Consider the following 19,035-nt stretch of genomic DNA (forward strand, 5'->3'; position numbering starts at 1 on the left):
TGCATTGGAGACGGTACACCAAAGGTTCATTAAATTGGTTCCTGGGATGAGGGGGTTGTCCAAGGATGAGAGGCTGAGTAAATTGGGCCTATATTCTCTGAAGTTTAGAAGAATGAGAGGCAATCTCATTGAAACATACAAGATTCTGAAGGGGCTGGATAGGGTAGACGCTGAAAGATTATTTCCACTGGTCGGGGAATCTAAAACTTAGGGGCACAGTCTCAGGATAAGGGGCCAATCATTTAGGACTGAGATGAGGAGAAATTTCTTCACTCAAAGGGTTGTGAATCTTTGGAATTCTCTACCCTATCCAGTTGTGGATGCTGCATCGTTGAATATATTTAAAGCTGAGATAGATTGATATTTGGTCTCTCAGGGAATCAAGGGATATGGGGAGTAGGCAGGAAAGTGAAGTTGAAGCCAAAGATCAGCCATAATCATATTGAATGGCGGAGCAGGCTCGAGGGCTGTATGGTCTACTCCTGTTGCTATTTCTTATGTTCTTATGTTATGCCCCTCGTTCTGGATTACCCCAGCAAAGGAATGAGCTTCTCTGTACCTACTCTTATTGTATCAATTGGATCACCCCTCAAGCTTCTAACCCAAAGAAATACAAACCAAGTTTATGCAACCTGTCTTTTTAACTTAACCCTTTAAGCCCTGGTATCATTCTGCTGAATCTGTTCTACCTCCTCCAAAGCCAATATCCTTCCTGAGGTGAGATGCCCAAAACTGAACATAGTTGTCCGGGTGGAGTCTGACCAAGGCTTTGTGCTACAAAATCAACACTTGAGGAATCTTGCCTTTGTGTTTAAACTTCATTAAGATAAAGAACAACAGTCCATTTGCCTTTTTGATTACTTTTTGTACCAGTGCACTAGTTTTAGTGATTTGTGTATTTGGACACCTTTGCTCCTCCATGGTTTCTAGTCTCTTACCATTAAAAATGTATTCTGATTTGTTTTTCTTGGATCCAAAGTGGATGACGTCTCAGTTCCCCACATTTAACTCCATCTGCCAAATTCTTGCACACCCATTTAATCTGTCTGTCTTTTTGTAACTTCCGGCTCTTCCTACAAAACATTCTGTGCCTCCTAATTTAATCTGCAGACTTGGACATAATACTTTATTCCTTCATCCAAGGAATTGATTTTTTTTTGAAAAGCTGAGGCCCCAGTACATATCCCTGGAAACATCACTTGTCACATCCCACCAATCACAGTACATTCGCTTTATCCCTACTCTCCTCTCAACCACTTACCAACCCAAGCTAACCAAGGTAACCTCTAATTCTGCATGCTCTTATTTTTGCTAATTACTGTTTTATTTATTTATTTAGAGATACAGCACTGAAACAGGCGCTTCGGCCCACCGCGTCTGTGCCGACTATCAACCACCCATTTATACTAATCCTACACTAATCCCATATTCCTGCCACATCCCCAAATGTCCCTATATTTCCCTAACATCTACCTATACTAGGAGCAATTTATAATGGCCAATTTACCTACCAACCTGCAAGTCTTTGGCTGTGGGAGGAAACCGGAGCACCCGGCGAAAACCCACACAGACACAGGGGGAGCGTGCAAACTCCAAACAGGCAGTACCCAGAATTGAACCCGGGTCGCTGGAGCTGTGAGGTTGCAGTGCTAGCCACTGTGCCGCCCAATCACTGTGTGATTCAGATGCCTACCATATGTCTATTTAGACACTCCCCTGTCTACCATGTTAGCGACATCCTCAAAAAATTCAATTAGGTTAGTCATGTTTTATTGACTTCACAAATCCATGCTGACTCACTTTGATCAGCTCATGTTTGTTCAAGTGCTCAGTCAGTCTGCTCCTGATGAATACTGAGCCCAGTAACTGATGTTAATTTGGCTGTTCTGTAGTGTGCTGCTTTTTCTCTCCCTCCTTTCTCACACACACATAGATCCCTCATTTGTGGCTGGTCAGAGGTTTTTCATTTTCCAAAAGCAGTCGATCATACAATTTTTAAAAACTGGTAAAGATCATAAATCAGCTCAAAAGCTTAAATACTCTTAAATACCCTGCCCTGGCTATTCTATTTTTGAAGGCAAAAAACCATACTTTTTGTTCTCCCATCTCCTCGTGCAGTAAAACTCACTAATCCAAGCCGGTTTTTTTTAATGGCCATGAACCAGAAAGTGCGCAGATCTGTCAACTTGGCAAATCTGAGGCAGGAGATTTTCAGTAGTCAATAAGACAAGGAGTGAAGACACAAGCTTGCAGCAGGTTTGCATCTTTCAAAGCCACAAAGAATTGTTCTGAAAATACCTATTTTACCATTGCTTTCCAGGAAAATGATCCATCATTAACAGCAACAGTGATGACGGAAAATCTATAGCTTTGCAGAATTTCAGGTTAATCTGGAATATTTACATGTTGGCATGATGTTGACTCATTCACACTTTGATATGCACTGCGAAAACTGGATTTGTTTGTAATTATAAACCTGTCCCTTAAACTGAACCATGAATAACTGTGCTTTATAAATAACTGTAAAATGTTGCACAATCTATAGAAGAAGATATTTAACTTGCTATCATTGTTTTATTTTTTCCAGAGACCGTTGCGTGGAATCCTCCACCTGATTCTCTAGGTGATACAGTGTCCAGCTGGAATGAGGCAACTGACAAAGCCAGCGGTTGGCAGTTCACAGGAGGAGGAGATGCTGGTTCTGTGGGCTGGGGTCCCTCGGACAGACCAATGGCTACCTCAGGTTGGGGAGTAACCGCCAAGGACTTGAGCAGCAGTGGAGTCGACTGGGATACTGCAGATTCTGTTGAGCAGGACATCTTCGCCAATATAGGTCAGTATCTTAAAGTTATTTGTAAATGCAGTGAGAGCAAGAGACTGGATGATGCTGTGGATTAAAATAACTGCCCAGACTGATGGGATAAACTGATGTGACAAAAGTCTTCTCTTTGTGCTGAGGATTAGGAGCTCACGTGATCTAAGTATGGGTAGTCTCAGTACAGTTCCTAGTTAGTCTGATTCCAGGCACAAAACTATCCATAATTCAACACAAAATTATTCTTAAGAGGGTTGAAAGTGGAATTCTCACACTGGTGCAGTGAAATCTCTGAGGCTGGGGTTAAAGCACTTTGTTGGAGCACTGAAGAGGAGTTTACCTAACCCACGTTAAACGAGACATGAGGCTGCACCTGGCAAATCCAGCCCAGCTGGTACTTCATAACAGGGAGGAGCAGGTGATGCCACAGTTGTAGCCTGGGTACTCTCAGACACCCCTGTAAGTTATTTATATTAGATTTGATCTTTGCTACTCAAAAGACTAGAGGGAATTTGTACAGTGTATATATGTGTTAATACAGTTATAAAAGAAGCTACAATATACGAAGTAAAGGATTTAAATACAAAGATTATATTTATAGCATAGTATATTAAGGGATATATAACTTGTCTGCATGATTTCGAGGAGGTCGTTCTCGAATGGCCTTGTGGTAACAAATGAGCGTGTCTAGTCTTCCTTCAAAAATATTCTGTACTATGCGTTATGTCTGCCGTATATACATCACTCATTATCTTATTGGAGTTTTGTGCCTTTTTGTCAATAGATCTTGCCAAGTCAAGCAACTTCCTAACTACCCCCGCACATTCCAAGATAGGCAGACACAGTTAACCAATAGTTCCCATGTTGCAATCCCATACCATAGCCACAGTAGACGAAACATCTCTTTACAAGCTGCTGACAATAACAACTTTGAACCTGAAAGGTCAATCCTACTGTAAAGCCTGCGAAATATACTTTTCTCACAAGTCCCATGGCTACCTCAGGATGAAACCGAAATATATTCAGTGCCAAACAGTGATTTCAATAAGGACAAAATTTACCTGACTTGGGACATTTATTATGTCAAAGGTATTATATAAGTTCAAGTTGTTGATTCAGTCTTTCGCTATTGTTAGATAGTGATGTGTCCAAGAATTGTCCCATTAAATACATTTTTTTGACCTGTTAAACTCGATGGTCTATTTGCCTAACAAAAAAAAAAGTGGCAAAAGGATTTTCACTCCAGTTTTTTATTCCTGTGAAACATTCAAGAGGAATTATTGATATCAGTTTCTAATCTTCAGTTGGAATTTTGTGCAGAAGCTGGGGTATGGGAGAAAGAAATGATGAGGAAAAGGAGGCCTAGCTGGACAACCAAAGAAGCCAAAATGTGGAGAAAAAAGGCAAAGAGGGGAGAGCTGGGAGAGAAACACTAAGGGAAGTTGGCAATTTGCATAGTTATAGAGTTGTAGTATACAAATATGCTGCTACCCATACTTTATAAAGTAAGTAAAGTTTTTTTGTTAATATTGCTGCAGAAAACTTGAAAGAGCATGCATAGGTACTGTCAATATTTATAGAATTTGACTGCACATCTTCTTATCTGCATGTTTTAGGGTACAGGAGTCATACAAGTGGATTTGGGTGAGAATGTCATGTAATTTCATGTGGAAGCTTCTACATTAACATTGCAGTGTTAAAAACTTTCCAGATTAATTGTACTTAATGTATATATAGGAGACTTGCACTCTGTTAACATCTTGGAACGAGCTCAGCAAGCAGCTTGTTTGCAAATAAGAATTTGGTTGCAAGCTTGAAACTCTTCAGATCTATGGCTCATTGAAATATAGAATTACCAAATGTTACAGGTGTTAAAGGGCTGTTTTTCCTGATGGGGTGTTCTCGACATCAAGCGACACTCACAGAGAGATCTGGTTGGGAAAATGGGAGAGTGGCACAGCCCTAATTTAATCAGGAGCTTGAAACTTAGATTTCCCAATCAGCACTTCCTGCGAGCAATGTTACATGCTGGAAATGTCTGATTGGGGAATGAGCCCTTTTAAAAGCACTCCTATTCCAATCCCAGTGTAATGAACAAACTCAAAGCTATTGATTTGAGAAGCAACTGTTTTGTTGCTTTGTCACGAATTGATCTTGCTGATTTGTGTTTAGGAACATGGGACAACAAGGCAGGTGTTAGAAACCCTCCTGTGACCTTTGGAACATTTCCTGATCCTCCTGAAGCAAGTAAGTGGCAGAGAATTCTCCTGTCTATACACTATTTTCAGTTCATTTCATTGCCAACAGTGACCTATATTTAACTGCTTTATAAATAGAGGATGCTGAATGGTAGCCAGTAAATCATAGAACAGTAATACAGTTCGGGAGTTTAAATTATGCCATAAGCTGAGAAGATAATGAATTTTTGATATTTTTAATAAATAGCATTAACAACAGCCTTACTGTTTGTTGTCACGGGTTTCTATATAAAATAAGTGCCATGTGATGCAGGACTCCACAAAGGACTTTGCTGATGTAGCACCACACAGAATATCAGTTGTTTTTAATAACCTATCACAACTGAATTTGCTGCCAGGACATATGGCCCCCATTTTCCAAGGCTCCACTTGTAGCATAGAGCCTTGCTGGTGATAAGCTTGGGTTGAAAAATTGGACCCCAACTTTGTGGGCCCAATTTTCCAACATGTAGTTTTGGACAGAGCAAAGAATCAATGCTGCCAAGGAAAACTCACATTTCTATATGCAATGGTTTAAATTGGGTCCTGTGTTAAACTTCACACATCTGTACACCTTGCTCATATGTAATGGGCCCAAGTCAACTGTAGTGTGTATGGATTTTCAGAAGGTGTTCATTAAGGTGTCCAGCAAAAGGCTTGCTAGAATAGTTCAGACTTACACTATAAAAGGAAATGTAGTAGCAACATTGACAGGAAACTAAAATTCAAGTTTGGCACAGAATCAATGGGCTGAATGGCCTCCTACGCTATGATTCTATGTGGCTCGGGGTCATATTTTGTCTGATGACGCTCCTGTGATGTGCCATGGGATGTTTTACTATGTTAACTCCTTTTTGTCCAGTTCCTCAGTGTTACATTTGCCTGTTTGGCTCCAAATGCTGTGCAAGGCACGTATGCACACTTGTGGTGCAAACTGTGCTGGATGCAATTTTGGTGAGGGCGTTAGCGCGTGCAGGGAGCATCCACTGGAAGTATGCAGAGTAGGTAGATTATGACATCAACCAGCACTATTTAAAAGGATCATCAACTACTTTCAGATTAGTTGATTTCTACCGGCTCTTTCTGCAATTGTACACGTGTTTGGTTGTTTCCAGAGTTCTTTAAAGTTGCCAAATTCTGCAGGAAATTGTGTGGCACATGCTGTAGGACTTGTCCTGACTTCAAGGATTCTGCACAAACTACTTGCTTCCAGTTACGGATGCAGTAGTAGGCATTCCCCTTGGACTGCAGCATGACAGTAAAATGAGCAGATGCAACACAGAGTGTCCGCTGCCTTTGAGTTTTGTCAGGGCCAGGGAAAGTCAAGCAAGGCCTTCCTGCCCAGACGCCAATGGAGGCCCTTATTTAATTGCCACTTAAGGGCCTCTTACTGCTGTTAGTATTTTACCAGTGGCTGCTGGGAGCCCCGCCATGTGGGGTGACCGCCTTGTAGAACCAGGCGGCCTCCATGTGGGTTGGCGGGGCGAAGGTGGGGGGGGGCGGCGGTGGTTGCTCCTATTTGGGCAGTCTTTGGCCCCCTGGCAGCAAAGGTCACCCCTGCGCCAGCACCCCGTCTGCCTTCAACAACCATCCCAACCCACCCAACCCGGCTCTGGGACCTACCTGACTGGCCCCAGCGATCCAGCCTCCACTTGCCTGCTTTTAAGGCCAATATCCATGTTGCCTCTTCTAGCTGGGTACAGTCCCCGCAGTGGCCACCACTCCCAGTGGCATTGCTGAGCAGCCGACCCTCTGATTGGCTGGCAGCTGTTGGAGGCAGAATCCCTGTCCTTGAAGGGACAGGAACCCCGGAGCCAGGCAGTTAACTGCCTGAGCACCGTAAAATGCTGCTGGAGATCACCTAACCAGCCAAGGCAGGGTTACCCCATCCTTCTAGCCTGGCATCAGGACCTCTGCCACCTCCATAAAATTTCAGCCCAGTCTTTCTGGCAGTTCTGCCAATTCACAAAACATTTCTGTGTGCCTATCTATCAGCCTTTTCCTGTACACTGACCCATTGAAGTGCTCATGCAAATCCTCTGCAGCAGAACCTATGTGCAGCCTCACCCTCTGGCAGGTTGCACCTGTGCTACTCTTGTCCCCTGCCCTGGCTGCAGGCCATTCATGCTTGGTGTCTCACCACATGCAGATCCGATCTAAAAGCTATCGTCTAGAATGCATGCAGTGTCACTACCTGAGCTGGTGACTGTGAGTATGAGTGCAAGTGATGTTTTTTCTTCTTCATCGTCTTCCTGCATTATTTATAAAATAGGGGCATGGAGTACAATAATAAATAAGTAACGTTGAACTTGTGTGGAACAGTGGTTTGGCCACTGTTAGAGTACTGTGTGCAGTTTTGGGTGATCCATCGCAGAAAGGATAATAAAGCCATAAAGAATATGGAATGTAGGTTCAACAGGATGATATGGAATGCAAAACTACAGTTATGCGGAAATACTGGAACTGTTTCCACTAGAACAGAGAAAGCAAAGAGGAGATTTAATTGATGTTAAAATCATGAAGGAGTTATGATAGAATGAACAGGAAAAGATAACTTCCAGTGATTGGAGAGTCAGCAATGAGGAGGTAGCAATTTAAAGTTGTCTCTAAGAAAACGAGGAGAGAAATTTGGAGAAACTTCTTTACATGGAGGGTTATTAAAACATTGAGGGCTGAATTTTATCAGCATGCCGCACTCTGCGGCGGCGCGCTGTGAAAGCAGCGGCCTTCCGACACAGAGGTTTCGCCCCCGAGCCCCCTCAATATTACACACGGGGGCTCGTGTAAATAGAGGGGGCGGAATGGCCGCCCCCAATGACATAGAGGGGGCAGCCGCCGTGTCCCTGGCAACGGCGTCCTGCGCCACCACGCAGGCGCCAGCATCATTTTTAAAGGGCTTCGATGCCCTTAGATTAAATTTTAATATTTAAAGGGGAATTCAGTTAAAACCCCAGTTTAAAATTTTATTGGAACCTGAAGGCTCTTTCAACCTACCCCGCCCCGCCCCCCCCCCCCCCCCCCCCGCAATGTCTATTTTAGGGCCAGCGATCCTGAATTAACTTTACCGACATCGTGAACTTTCCCCCTCAACCTCGTCACTTTTGCCCTTCAACCCCTTCCCACCATCCCCACAGCAAATAAAAAACGTTTTCCCCACTGTCCCACCTGATAATTTTAGTCCTCCCCGCTTCCCACCAGTTTCTCGCTTCGGAACTCCATACAGAGTTCCGAAAGCATGTAATTTGCGGTCAGCAGCCGTAAAATCGGCATGGGACAGCTGCCGCCAGCAGGTAAAGTCATTTGCATCTTATTAATGTTCATTTGAATATTTAGATGAAGGCCTCGCCGCCGCCGGTAATATCCAGCAGGGCCTTCTCAGCGTCATACGTCATGGCGGGCCGCTCCCGTTAGCATTTTATGGGCCTCCCTGTCATGACCCACAGCGCGAGGGGCTGTTAAAATTTAGCCCTGAATGTTTTGCTACATGAACTGATTGAGGCAGAGATCATTGCATCCTTTAAGGAAAAAATGGGGTAAAAAACAGAGGATGAATCAGATCTATGGGGAGAGTGTGGGATTAGTTTTTGATTGCAACTGTTGTTGACAGGGCCCTCAACCGTGTCCAGCCCATTTCCCGCACCTCTACCCTCACCCCTTCCCCTCCCTCCCAGAACCATGATACGGTTCCCCTTGTCCTCACTTTCCCCCCCATCAGCCTCCATATCCAAAGGATCATCCTCCGCCATTTCCGCCACCTCCAGCGTGATGCCACTACCAAACGCATCTTCCCCTCCCTTCCCCTTTCAGCATTCCAAAGGGATCGTTCCCTCCGCGACACCCTGATCCACTCCTCCGTTACTCCCACCATCTCGTCCCCGTCCCATGGCACCTTCCCCTGCAATTGCAGGAGGTGTAATACCTGCCCATTTACTTCCTCTCGCCTCACTATCCCAGGCCCCAAACACTCCTTTCAGGTGAAGCAGCGATTTATTTGTACTTCTTTCAATGTAGTATACTGTATTCGCTGCTCACAATGTGGTCTCCTCTACATTGGGGATACCAAACGCAGACTGGGTGACCGCTTTGCGGAACACCTCCGCTCAGTCCACAAGAAGGACCCTGAGCTTCCGGTTGCTTGCCATTTCAACACTCCCCCCTGCTCTCATGCTCACATCTCTATCCTGGGATTGCTGCAGTGTTCCAGTGAACGTCAATGCAAGTTCGAGGAACAGCATCTCATTTACCGATTAGGCACACTACAGCCTGCCGGACTGAACATCGAGTTCAATAATTTCAGAGCATGACAGGCTCCCCATTTTACTTTTATTTTTCGTTATTTTTTCTTTTTTACATTTTTTTTTTGTTTATTTCATTTCATCTTAGTTTGTTCAGTTTGCTTGCCCACTGTTTTTTTTCATGTTTGTACTTGCTGTTGTTCAATCTTCAGTCCGTTAACACCCTATCTGTACTAATGCTTTGTCTTTCAACACACCATTAACATATTGTTTGCCTTTGCTCCATGACCTTTTGGTCAGCTATGTGGCCTTATCCAATCTACACCTTCTCCTTTGTTATCTCTTGCCCCACCCCCGCCTCACTTGCTTATAACGTTTGACATTTCTAATATTTGTTAGTTCCGAAGAAGGGTCACTGACCCGAAACGTTAACTTTGCTTCTCTTTCCTCAGATGCTGCCAGACCTGCTGAGTGGTTCCAGCATTTCTTGTTTTTATTTCAGATTTCCAGAATCCGCAGTATTTTGCTTTCATTATAGACAGAAACCAGGTGGGCATAAAGGTTCCACGTGTCTTCCCAAATGCACACATAGTCAGGAAGGGGTACCATCAATTAGGACAGGTTGTTTCAGGACTGTCAAAATGTGATCCTGCACATTAGTGTCCATTATCTCGGGAACAGCTACCATGCTTTTGTTGTACTGCAATCCCTTGTGCTTATATTATTTGACAAGCCTAAACGAATGAATGAAGACTAGAGTTACCCTTTGCAGCCATGGCTGATGACTCAAGTTGGAAGAGCAGCACAGTGTAGAGTGTAATATGTCCAAATTTGCTGATGATACAAAAATAGGTGGAAGGGCATGTTGTGGCGAGGACATAAGGAATCTGCAAGGGGATATAGATAAGTTGAGTGACTGGGCAAAAACCTGGAGATGGAGTTTAATGTAGGAAAGTGTGAGGTCATACACTTTGGTAGGAAGAATCAAAAGGCAGACTGTTATTTAAATGGAGAGACTCCAAATAAGTGCAGCACAGAGGGATCTAGGTGTTCTTGTGCGTGAAACACAAAAAGCTAGCATGCATGTGCAGCAAGTAATTAAGAAGACAATTGGAATTTTGGCCTTTATTGCTAGGGGGTTGGACTTTAAAAATAGGGAAGTCTTGTTACAACTGTACAGGGTGTTGGTGAGGCCGCAACTGGAGTACTGTGTACAGTTTTGGTCCCTGTATTTAAGAAAGGATATACTGGCATTGGAGGCAGTTCAAAAGAGATTCACTAGGCTGATACGTGGGATGAAGGGGTTGACTTATCAAGAACGGCTAAACGTTATTCATTAGAGTTTAGAAGAATGAGGGATGATCTTATTGAAACATACAGGATTCTCAGGGGGCTTTGCAGAGTAGACGTTGAGAATAGGTTTCCACTAGTGGGGGAATCTCGAACTAGGGGACATAGTTACAGAATAAGGGGACACTCATTTAAAACTGAGATGCGAAGGAATTTCTTCTGTCAGAGGGTAGTGAATGTCTGGAATTCTCTACCCCAGAGAGTTGTGGAGGCTAAATCACTGAAAGTATTTAAATAGGAGGTAGATAGATTTTTGAACTATTGGAGTTGAGGGCTATGAGGAGCTGGCACGAAAGAGGAGTTGAGGTCTGGGGCAGATCAGCCATGATTTTATTGAATGGCAGAGCAGGCCTGAGTGGCCGAATGGCCTACTCCTGCTCCTATTTCTTATGTTCTTATGTTCACATAGCAGCAGGGCACAGATACAGTGAGGCCATGCGATCATTTGAGTTACCTTGAAGCACACCACAGGCATGCGTAAGCAACAGTTCTCTTTGTAGATTGCTCATCCAAAGTCTACAAAATTATCTATATTGTCTGCATACTGTGCAGTCTTGCACCTCTGCTCTTGGTGACTTGTGATTTATCCATTGCCCCTGCTTCAAACTCACTACACTCTCCAGGGTGCTGTTGACTGAGCTGGTGCTTGGGACAGATAAAATGCTGGACACAGCATGCTGCAAAGTACCTGGCACTGCTTTGACCTCTGCATCTTGGGAGGAACTCAAATAAAGAGAAAGGAAATGATTTGCAATGCAACCTCCTGACAATGGCTTCCAATACATGTAAGATTGTAAGACTTATGCATGCTTCATGCAGCACTTTTGTAAAAGTAGTCCCTACTGTGAAGATTTAGAAAGGCAGCCAGTGCAGTATCATGTACATTTATCAATGGGGCAGAAAGCCAGCAGTTCTGGTTCACCCCCTCAGCTGATATTATGGGCTGAATTTTATCAGCCCCTCGATGCCGTGGGTCGTGGTGGGGAGGCCCATAAAATGATAGCGGGGGCGGCCCGCCTTGACACACGACGCCGAGAAGGCCCCGCCAGATATTAGCGGCGGCGGCGGCGAGGTCTCGGTGCAGCAAGCGATGGGGCTTTCATTAAAATATTGAAATGAGTTCAATTAAAATGCAAATTAACCTATCTACCACGCCAATTTTAAGGCCAACCTGACGCAACTCGCATGCCTTTGGAGCCATGCTGGAGTTCTGAGGTGAGACACTGGTGGGGAGGGGGGAGAAATAAAATTATCAGGGCGGTGGGGTAGGAAGCGGAGAAAACTATTCCTATTGGTTGTGGGGATGGTGCGAAGGGGTTGAGGGTCAAAGATACTGAAGTTCAGTTGGGGGCGGGGGGGGAGTTCAGAATTTCATAGTGTATTTTTGTGAGGATAGATCAGTTTGTGTGTTTAGGACTCAGTGGTGGGGTGGGAGAGGGGATTCAATGTTAAATTAAAAGTTTATTAATTTTTTTAAACGCACAGGAACCTTTAAATTTTTAAATCGATCCTGAAAGGCTTGAAGCCCTTTAAAAATGGCACCGGCGCCTGCACGGTGGCGCCAGACGCCGTTGCCAGGGACACAGCGGCCGCCCCCTCTCCGTCATCGGGCACTGATAAAATTCAGCCCTGTGCTATAATTGCAATCTTATGATTCCAGCAATTTCTCCCCATGTATATCATTTTACATGGCTCCACATGCTATCATGTTAGGTAAGTAATTAAAATAACAAAAGTTGAAATCAAAATGTTAGTTTTCAGTGGACGTTGTTTCAACAAAATTATGGATGCAGTAATCGTGCAAAATTTATTTTCCCCACATTGCCATTTATTAGTAAACTGTAAATACCGTATCAATGAAATGTGTAAATTAGCACATGGAGATGACATAATTACATGTGCCATACTTAGCGCTTGAGTTTTAAGGACATTGTGGATTGGTTTGACAAAATGTTCTTTTTGCCTTCAGTTACCCAAGACAATACATCATCGCAAGATAGCCCATCGAGGTGTAATTTGAGTGCCTCATTGTCATCGCATACAATTGATGAAGCATGGCTTGGACTAGGTAAGGAATTCTCATTATTTAAACCTTTTTTGCCTTGTAAATTTATTGCAGTTAGAGTCCTAATATCGTCAGTAAAGGAGTTAACAACTTTAACATTGACATATTCGTAAGTACATTAGCTTATCTTTATGATGTGCATTATAAGACAATTGAATAAAGTGCCAGCCTGTTGCTATGGACAGATTTGAAAGCAAATGTTTTAGTTGGTATGAGAATAATATCCAAGTTCACAAATTATTTGTTACAAGGTTCACATACCAACACACACATTTGAATTGAATGCTTTTGTTTTTTAACATTAAATGTTTGCTTTTTTATTTAAAAAAAAGTTGTTCTTAGCAAATCTTGTGATTGGGTTACTGACTTACAAAAGAGGGTGACCTGAAAATGGAAGATGGAGGTGTCTGTCTCAGCGTCATGGACTGTCTGCAAGAAATAGTTTCAATCTACATCTATGTTGAAATCTTGTTTCCATTTTATTGTGGCTTGTGTTCCTCCAAACAGTTGTTACTTGGTCCATGGGAGGCAGTGGCGTAGTGGTATTATCACTGGACTAGTAACCCAGAGACCCAAGATATTTCTCTGGGGACATGGGTTCGAATCCCACCACAGCAGAAGGTGAAATTTGAATTCAATTAATAAAAAATCTGGAATTAAAAACTAGTCTAATGATGGCCATGAAACCATTGTCAATTGTTGTAAAAACCCATCTGGTTCACTAATGTCCTTTAGAGAAGGAAATCTGCCAGCTATACCTGATCTGGCTGCAGACCCACAGCAATGTGGTTGACTCTGAAATGGCCTAGCAAGCCACTCAGTTGTATCTAACCACTACGAAGTCAATAAAACAGAATGAAACCGGGTGGACCACCTGGCATCGACCCAGGCACCGGGAACGACAATGGCAAACCCAGCCCTGCCGACCCTGCAAAGTCCTTCTTACTAACATCTGGAGGCTTGTGCCAAAGTTGGGAGAGCTGTCCCACAGACTAGTCAAGAACAGCCTGACACAGTCATACTCATGGAATCATACCTTACAGACATTGTCCCAGACACTGCCATCACCATCCCACCACCAGCAGAGGTGGCGGCACAGCGGTATACAGTTGGGAGGGAGTTACCCTGGGAGTCCTCAACATCAACTCCAGACTCCATGAAGTCTCATGGCTTCAGGTCAAACATGGGCAAGGAAACCTCCTGCTGATTACCACATGCCGCCCTCCCTCAGCTGATGAATCAGTACTCCTCCATGTTGATCACGACTTGGAGGAAGCACTGAGGGGGGGGGGGGCCAGGGGCATAGAATGTACTTTGGGTGGGGGACTTCAATGTCCATCACCAAGAGTGGCTCGACAGCACCACTGCTTGCCAAGTCTTAATGGACATAGCTGCTAGGCTGGGTAGGCGGCAGGTGATGAGGGAACCCACAAGTGGGAAAAACATACTTGACCTCATCCTCACCAATCTGCCTGCTGCAGATGCATTTGTTACTGACAGTATTGGTAGGAGCGACCACCACACAGTCCTTGTGGAGATGAAGTCCCGCCTTCACATTGAGGATACCCTCCATCGTGTTGTGTGGCACTACCACCGTGCTAAATGGAATAGATTTCGAATAGATCTAGCAATGCAGAACTGGGCATCCATGAGGTACATAGGGCATCCATGAGGCGCATAGACCATCATGTGGCACCAGAATTGTACTCAACCACAATCTGTAACCTCATGGCCCGGCATATACCCCACTCCACAATTACCATCAAGCCAAGACACCAACCTGGTTCAATGAGTGCGAGAGGGCATGCCAAGAGCAGCACCAGGCATTCCTCAAAATGAGGTGTTAACCTGGTGAAGCTACAACACAGGAATACATGTGTGCCACACTACGTAAGCAGCATGGGATAGAGAGAGCTAAGCAATCCCATAACCGATGGATCAGATCTAAACTCTGCAGTCCTGCCACATTCAGCCGTGAATGGTGGTGGACAATTAAACAACTTACTGGAGAAGGTGGCTCCACAAATATCCCCATCCTCAATGATGGGGGAGCCCAGCACATCATTGCGAAAGATAAGACTGAAGCATTTGCAACAATCTTCAGTCAGAAATGCTGAGTGGATGATCCATCTTGGCCTCCTCCTGAAGTCCCCAGCATCACATATACCAGTCTTCAGCCAATTCGATTCACTCCACGTGATATCAAGAAAGGCTTGAAGGCATTGGATACTGCAGAGGCTATTGGCCCTGACAATATTTCGGCAATAGTACTGAAAATCTGTGCTCCAGAACTTGCCGCCCCTAGTCAAGCTATTCCAGCACAGCTACAACACTGGCATCTACCCAGCAATGTGGAAAATAGCCCAGGTATGTCCTTAACAAAAAGCAGGACAAGTCCAACCCGGCCAATTACCATTCCATCAGTCTACTCTCAATCATCAGTAAAGTGATGGAAGGTGTCGTCAACAGTGCTATCAAGTGGCACTTGCTCAGCAATAACCTGCTTACTGACACTCAGTTTGGATTTCACCAGGCCCACAGCTCCAGACCTCATTACAGCCTTGGTCCAAACATGGACAAAAGAGCTGAACTCGAGGTGAGGTGAGAGTGACTGCCCTTGACATCAAGGCAGCATTTGACTGAGTATGGGATCAAGGAGCCCTAGCAAAACGGAAGTCAATGGGAATCACGGGGAAAACGCTCCACTGGATGGAGTCATACCTAGCGCAAAGGAAGATGGTTGTGGTTGTTGGAAGTCAATCATCTCAGCTCCAGGCCATCACTGCAGGTGTTCTTCAGGGTAGTGTCCTAGGCCCAACCATCTTCAGCTGCTTCATCAATGACCTTCCTTCAATCATAAGGTCAGAAGTGGGGATGTTCGCTGATGATTGCACAATGTTCAGCACCATTCACAGCTCCTCAGATGCTGAAGCAGACTATGTAGAAATGCAGCAAGACCTGGACAATATCCAGGCTTGGGCTGATAAGTGGCAGGTAACATTCGCGTCACACAAGTGCCAGACAGTGACCATTTCCAACAAGAATCTAACCATCTCCCCATGACATTCAATGGCACTACAATAGCTGAATCCCCTACTGTCAATATCCTAGGGGTTACCATTGACCAGAAACTGAACTGGAGTAGCCATATAAATACCGTGGCTACAAGAGCAGGTCAGAGGCTCGGAATCCTGCAGCAAGTAACTTACCTCCTGACTCCCCAAAACGTGTCCACAATCTACAAGGCACAAGTCAGGAGTGTGATGGAATACTCTCCACTTGCCTGGATTGGTGCAGCTCCAACAACACTCAAGAAGCTCGACCCCATCCAGGACAAAGCAGCCCGCTTGATTGGCACCCCATCCACAAACATTCACTCCCTCCACCACCGACGCACAGTGGCAGCAGTGTGTACCATCTACAAGATGCACTGCAGCTATGCACCACGGCTCCTTCGACAGCACCTTCCAAATCCGTGACCTCTACCAACTAGAAGGACAAGGGCAGCAAATGCATGGGAACACCACCACATGCAAGTTCCCCTCCAAGTCACACACCATCCTGACTTGGTCAAAATTCTGGAACTCCCTTCCTAACAGCACTGTGGGTATACCTACCTCACATGGACTGCAGCGGTTCAAGAAGGCAGCTCACCATCACCTTCTCAAGGGAATTAGGGATGGGCAATAAATGCTGGCCTCGCCAGCGATGCCCACATCCCATGAATGAATTTAAAAAAAATTGCTGTCACTCCTCACTGCAGCTTCATTTCATTGAAATCAAGACTGATGATACATTTTCCTCCTCTTAATCTTTCCTGAGGACCTCAAAACTAAAATTCCTTACCCCTTCTAGCCTTCCCTTCCTGCTATAATCTTCAGGCTCTTAAGACTTGATATCACCCACCCATCACTTTCTGACATATGATACCTTTTTCAGTAGGTGCTTAATATAAGAGAGATGGACAGCATGTATCCCCAGCAAGCCCGCTGTGAAACTGCAGGGGGAAGTCAGGATCTGGCTCATCCCAATTCCAGGCCAAATATTTGGTCCCTGCACCAGACTGTTTCTGGAGTAATGATGGGAGTATACTGGAAGGACTACAGAATTTTGGCCCTTCATTGTTTAGTTCAATAACATAAGCATGTTTTATTTGTTTTTTTTCTTGGAGCTTGCTAAAGGATTTTCCTCAGGCTTCTGATGCCATTCAATATTAAGTAATATTAAGAAACTACATCAACTGACACTTAAATGTTCATAAACACTGACTGTTAAGTTAGATGATTAAAAATTCTTCTTTAATAAACTCATGAATGTAACCAGATACTGAGCTTTTTCAATAATTGGCTCTGTGGCATTTTGTGACATAATGAAGTTCCCTGCACGGTAAGGTAATAGTTTTGGTCATGAAACATTGCTACGCAGAATCTGGGCGTCAGAGTCCTCGTATTGAGGGAGTTAAGCCAGAAGGAAAGTTATTTCATGCTGTTCTGTACTTTGTAGTGGCTAATTATAAGGCAGCTTTGGCAGACCTCGAGTAGGAGCCCATTTGCCTGTCCACTCAGAATAGTATATGCTGTAATGCAGGTGAAATAAAAGCTGACATTTTTATTTGAAATTAAAATCAGACTATTTTCATTCAGCCACCACCAAAGCAACCTGATGGGTGAGTAGTTCTGTCTACAACCACTATGTGGTGCAACAACTCAGTCACTTGATTCACCCTCCGCTTAACATTCATGTAAACCCTATACTTCTCAATCAAAATGAACCAAACATTCAGCAGGCATGCAAGTAAGTGGAAAGGAAGATAGGACAAGCTGTATAGTGGGTGACCAGTCCATTGCTATCAGTTTTCCAGCTATACCCAAAATGAAAATTACCTCCATACCTTTCCACCCCAGGCTCAAGCCCAGCCCTGGCATTTCTGCCATTAATGATGGTACTTCCAAAATGAGTTTTGAGCAGTTGTTATTGAGTTCCTGTAAAGGATGCAAGTTCACAGCACAGAGCAGCTCACACACAATTTGGCACAAGCTGCCAGACTCATTCAGAGAAATCAACAAGGTTGGGCAGTGGAAAAGTTCATGCTGGTTCTGGAGGGATGTTTAAGCATGGCATGAGATAAGGCACACTGTTAGCAGGACAGAAGAAGCTTAATTGTGCCTATGACTGTGCTGTGCTGAACTCAGTACTCGATGCTTACACCAATTGCAAAAACTTGAAAGGTGATCTATTCCCCAGTAGTGGCACTCCTCATCTGGGGAACAGAATAGACCTGTCACTTTAAGCTAGATTTTCTGATGAAATTGTAACTTCATAATTGCAGGATGCGATGTTGCACTAAACATTTCCTGATGTATAAGTAGACTACAATTCAAAAAATGTAGTGTTGTGCTTTGGTCATTGAACAATATAAATTGGATCATTGATAAGGCAATTGATTTTTGTCTCATTACCATCTCATTATGCTTAAAAATGGAGGGGTCACAGCCTAAAATAGAACAGCTGCTTTAAGAATGAACAGGTCTAAAACATTTACATTTCCAAGTTGACTTCTCTTCCTTTATTTCAACACCTGGCTACTTTAGCAGCATTGTGCTGAAAACTAAGGCCTGAATTTGCACGCCGCATTACTCAGCGGCCTTCCGACACGCAAGTGCCGCTGAGGAGCCCCCAAGATATTACGGGTGGGGACTCATTTAAATAGTGGGGGTGGAGCAGCCACCCCAATGACGTCGAGGGGGAGGCCGCCATGTCCCCGGCAATGGCGTCCAGCGCCACTGCATAGGTGTCAGCGCTATTTTTAAAGGGCTTTAAGCCCTGAGCAGAAATTTTAAGTCTTAAAGGGACAAGGAATTTATTTTTTAACAAAAGCAATAAATTTCACATTAAAGTGCCACTTCCACCCCCACCCCCACCAACGATCACACAATAGATTTATTTCCCTCACCCCCCAAAAACCATTCTTGACAGTCCCAAACTTTAAACCCCAAACTTTGTATTGTTTGCCCTTCAACCCCTTCCCACCATTCCCATAGCCAATGAAAAATGTTTTCCCGCTCCTTCGCCCTCCCGCCCTGAAAATTTTATTCCTCCCCCCTCCCCACTAGGTTCTCGCCTCGGAAATCCGTATGGAGCTCCGAAGGCACATGAGTTGCGTTCAGAGTCGGTAAAATTGGCGTGGGAAGTCCGCTGCCTTGAGCTAAGTTTGTTAGCATCTAATTTAGGTTCATTTGAATATTTAGATGAAGGGCTCGCCACCAGACAGCGGGGGGGAGGCGCCACACCAAGGTCACCCTGCCGCCAGTAATATGTGGCGGGCCCTTCTCA

The 19,035-nt window shown here is 44.4% G+C and overlaps 1 protein-coding gene across 2 annotated transcripts in view; it reads left to right on the forward strand.

The window, feature by feature from the left end:
- LOC137357287 (protein LYRIC-like) overlaps positions 1–19,035 on the forward strand; it is a 119,953-nt gene that overhangs the window by 64,764 nt on the left and 36,154 nt on the right. The window contains exons 5-7 of one of the 2 annotated variants that reach the window (XM_068023516.1): positions 2,588–2,833; positions 4,988–5,062; positions 12,607–12,705. In XM_068023516.1, the coding sequence (XP_067879617.1) occupies positions 2,588–2,833; positions 4,988–5,062; positions 12,607–12,705 (420 nt within the window). The remainder of the gene's footprint in view (positions 1–2,587; positions 2,834–4,987; positions 5,063–12,606; positions 12,706–19,035) is intronic. The other variant, XM_068023524.1, reaches the window with a different exon arrangement.

Source organism: Heterodontus francisci, chromosome 3 (genome assembly GCF_036365525.1).
Source record: "Heterodontus francisci isolate sHetFra1 chromosome 3, sHetFra1.hap1, whole genome shotgun sequence".
Taxonomy (NCBI): Eukaryota; Metazoa; Chordata; class Chondrichthyes; order Heterodontiformes; family Heterodontidae; genus Heterodontus; species Heterodontus francisci.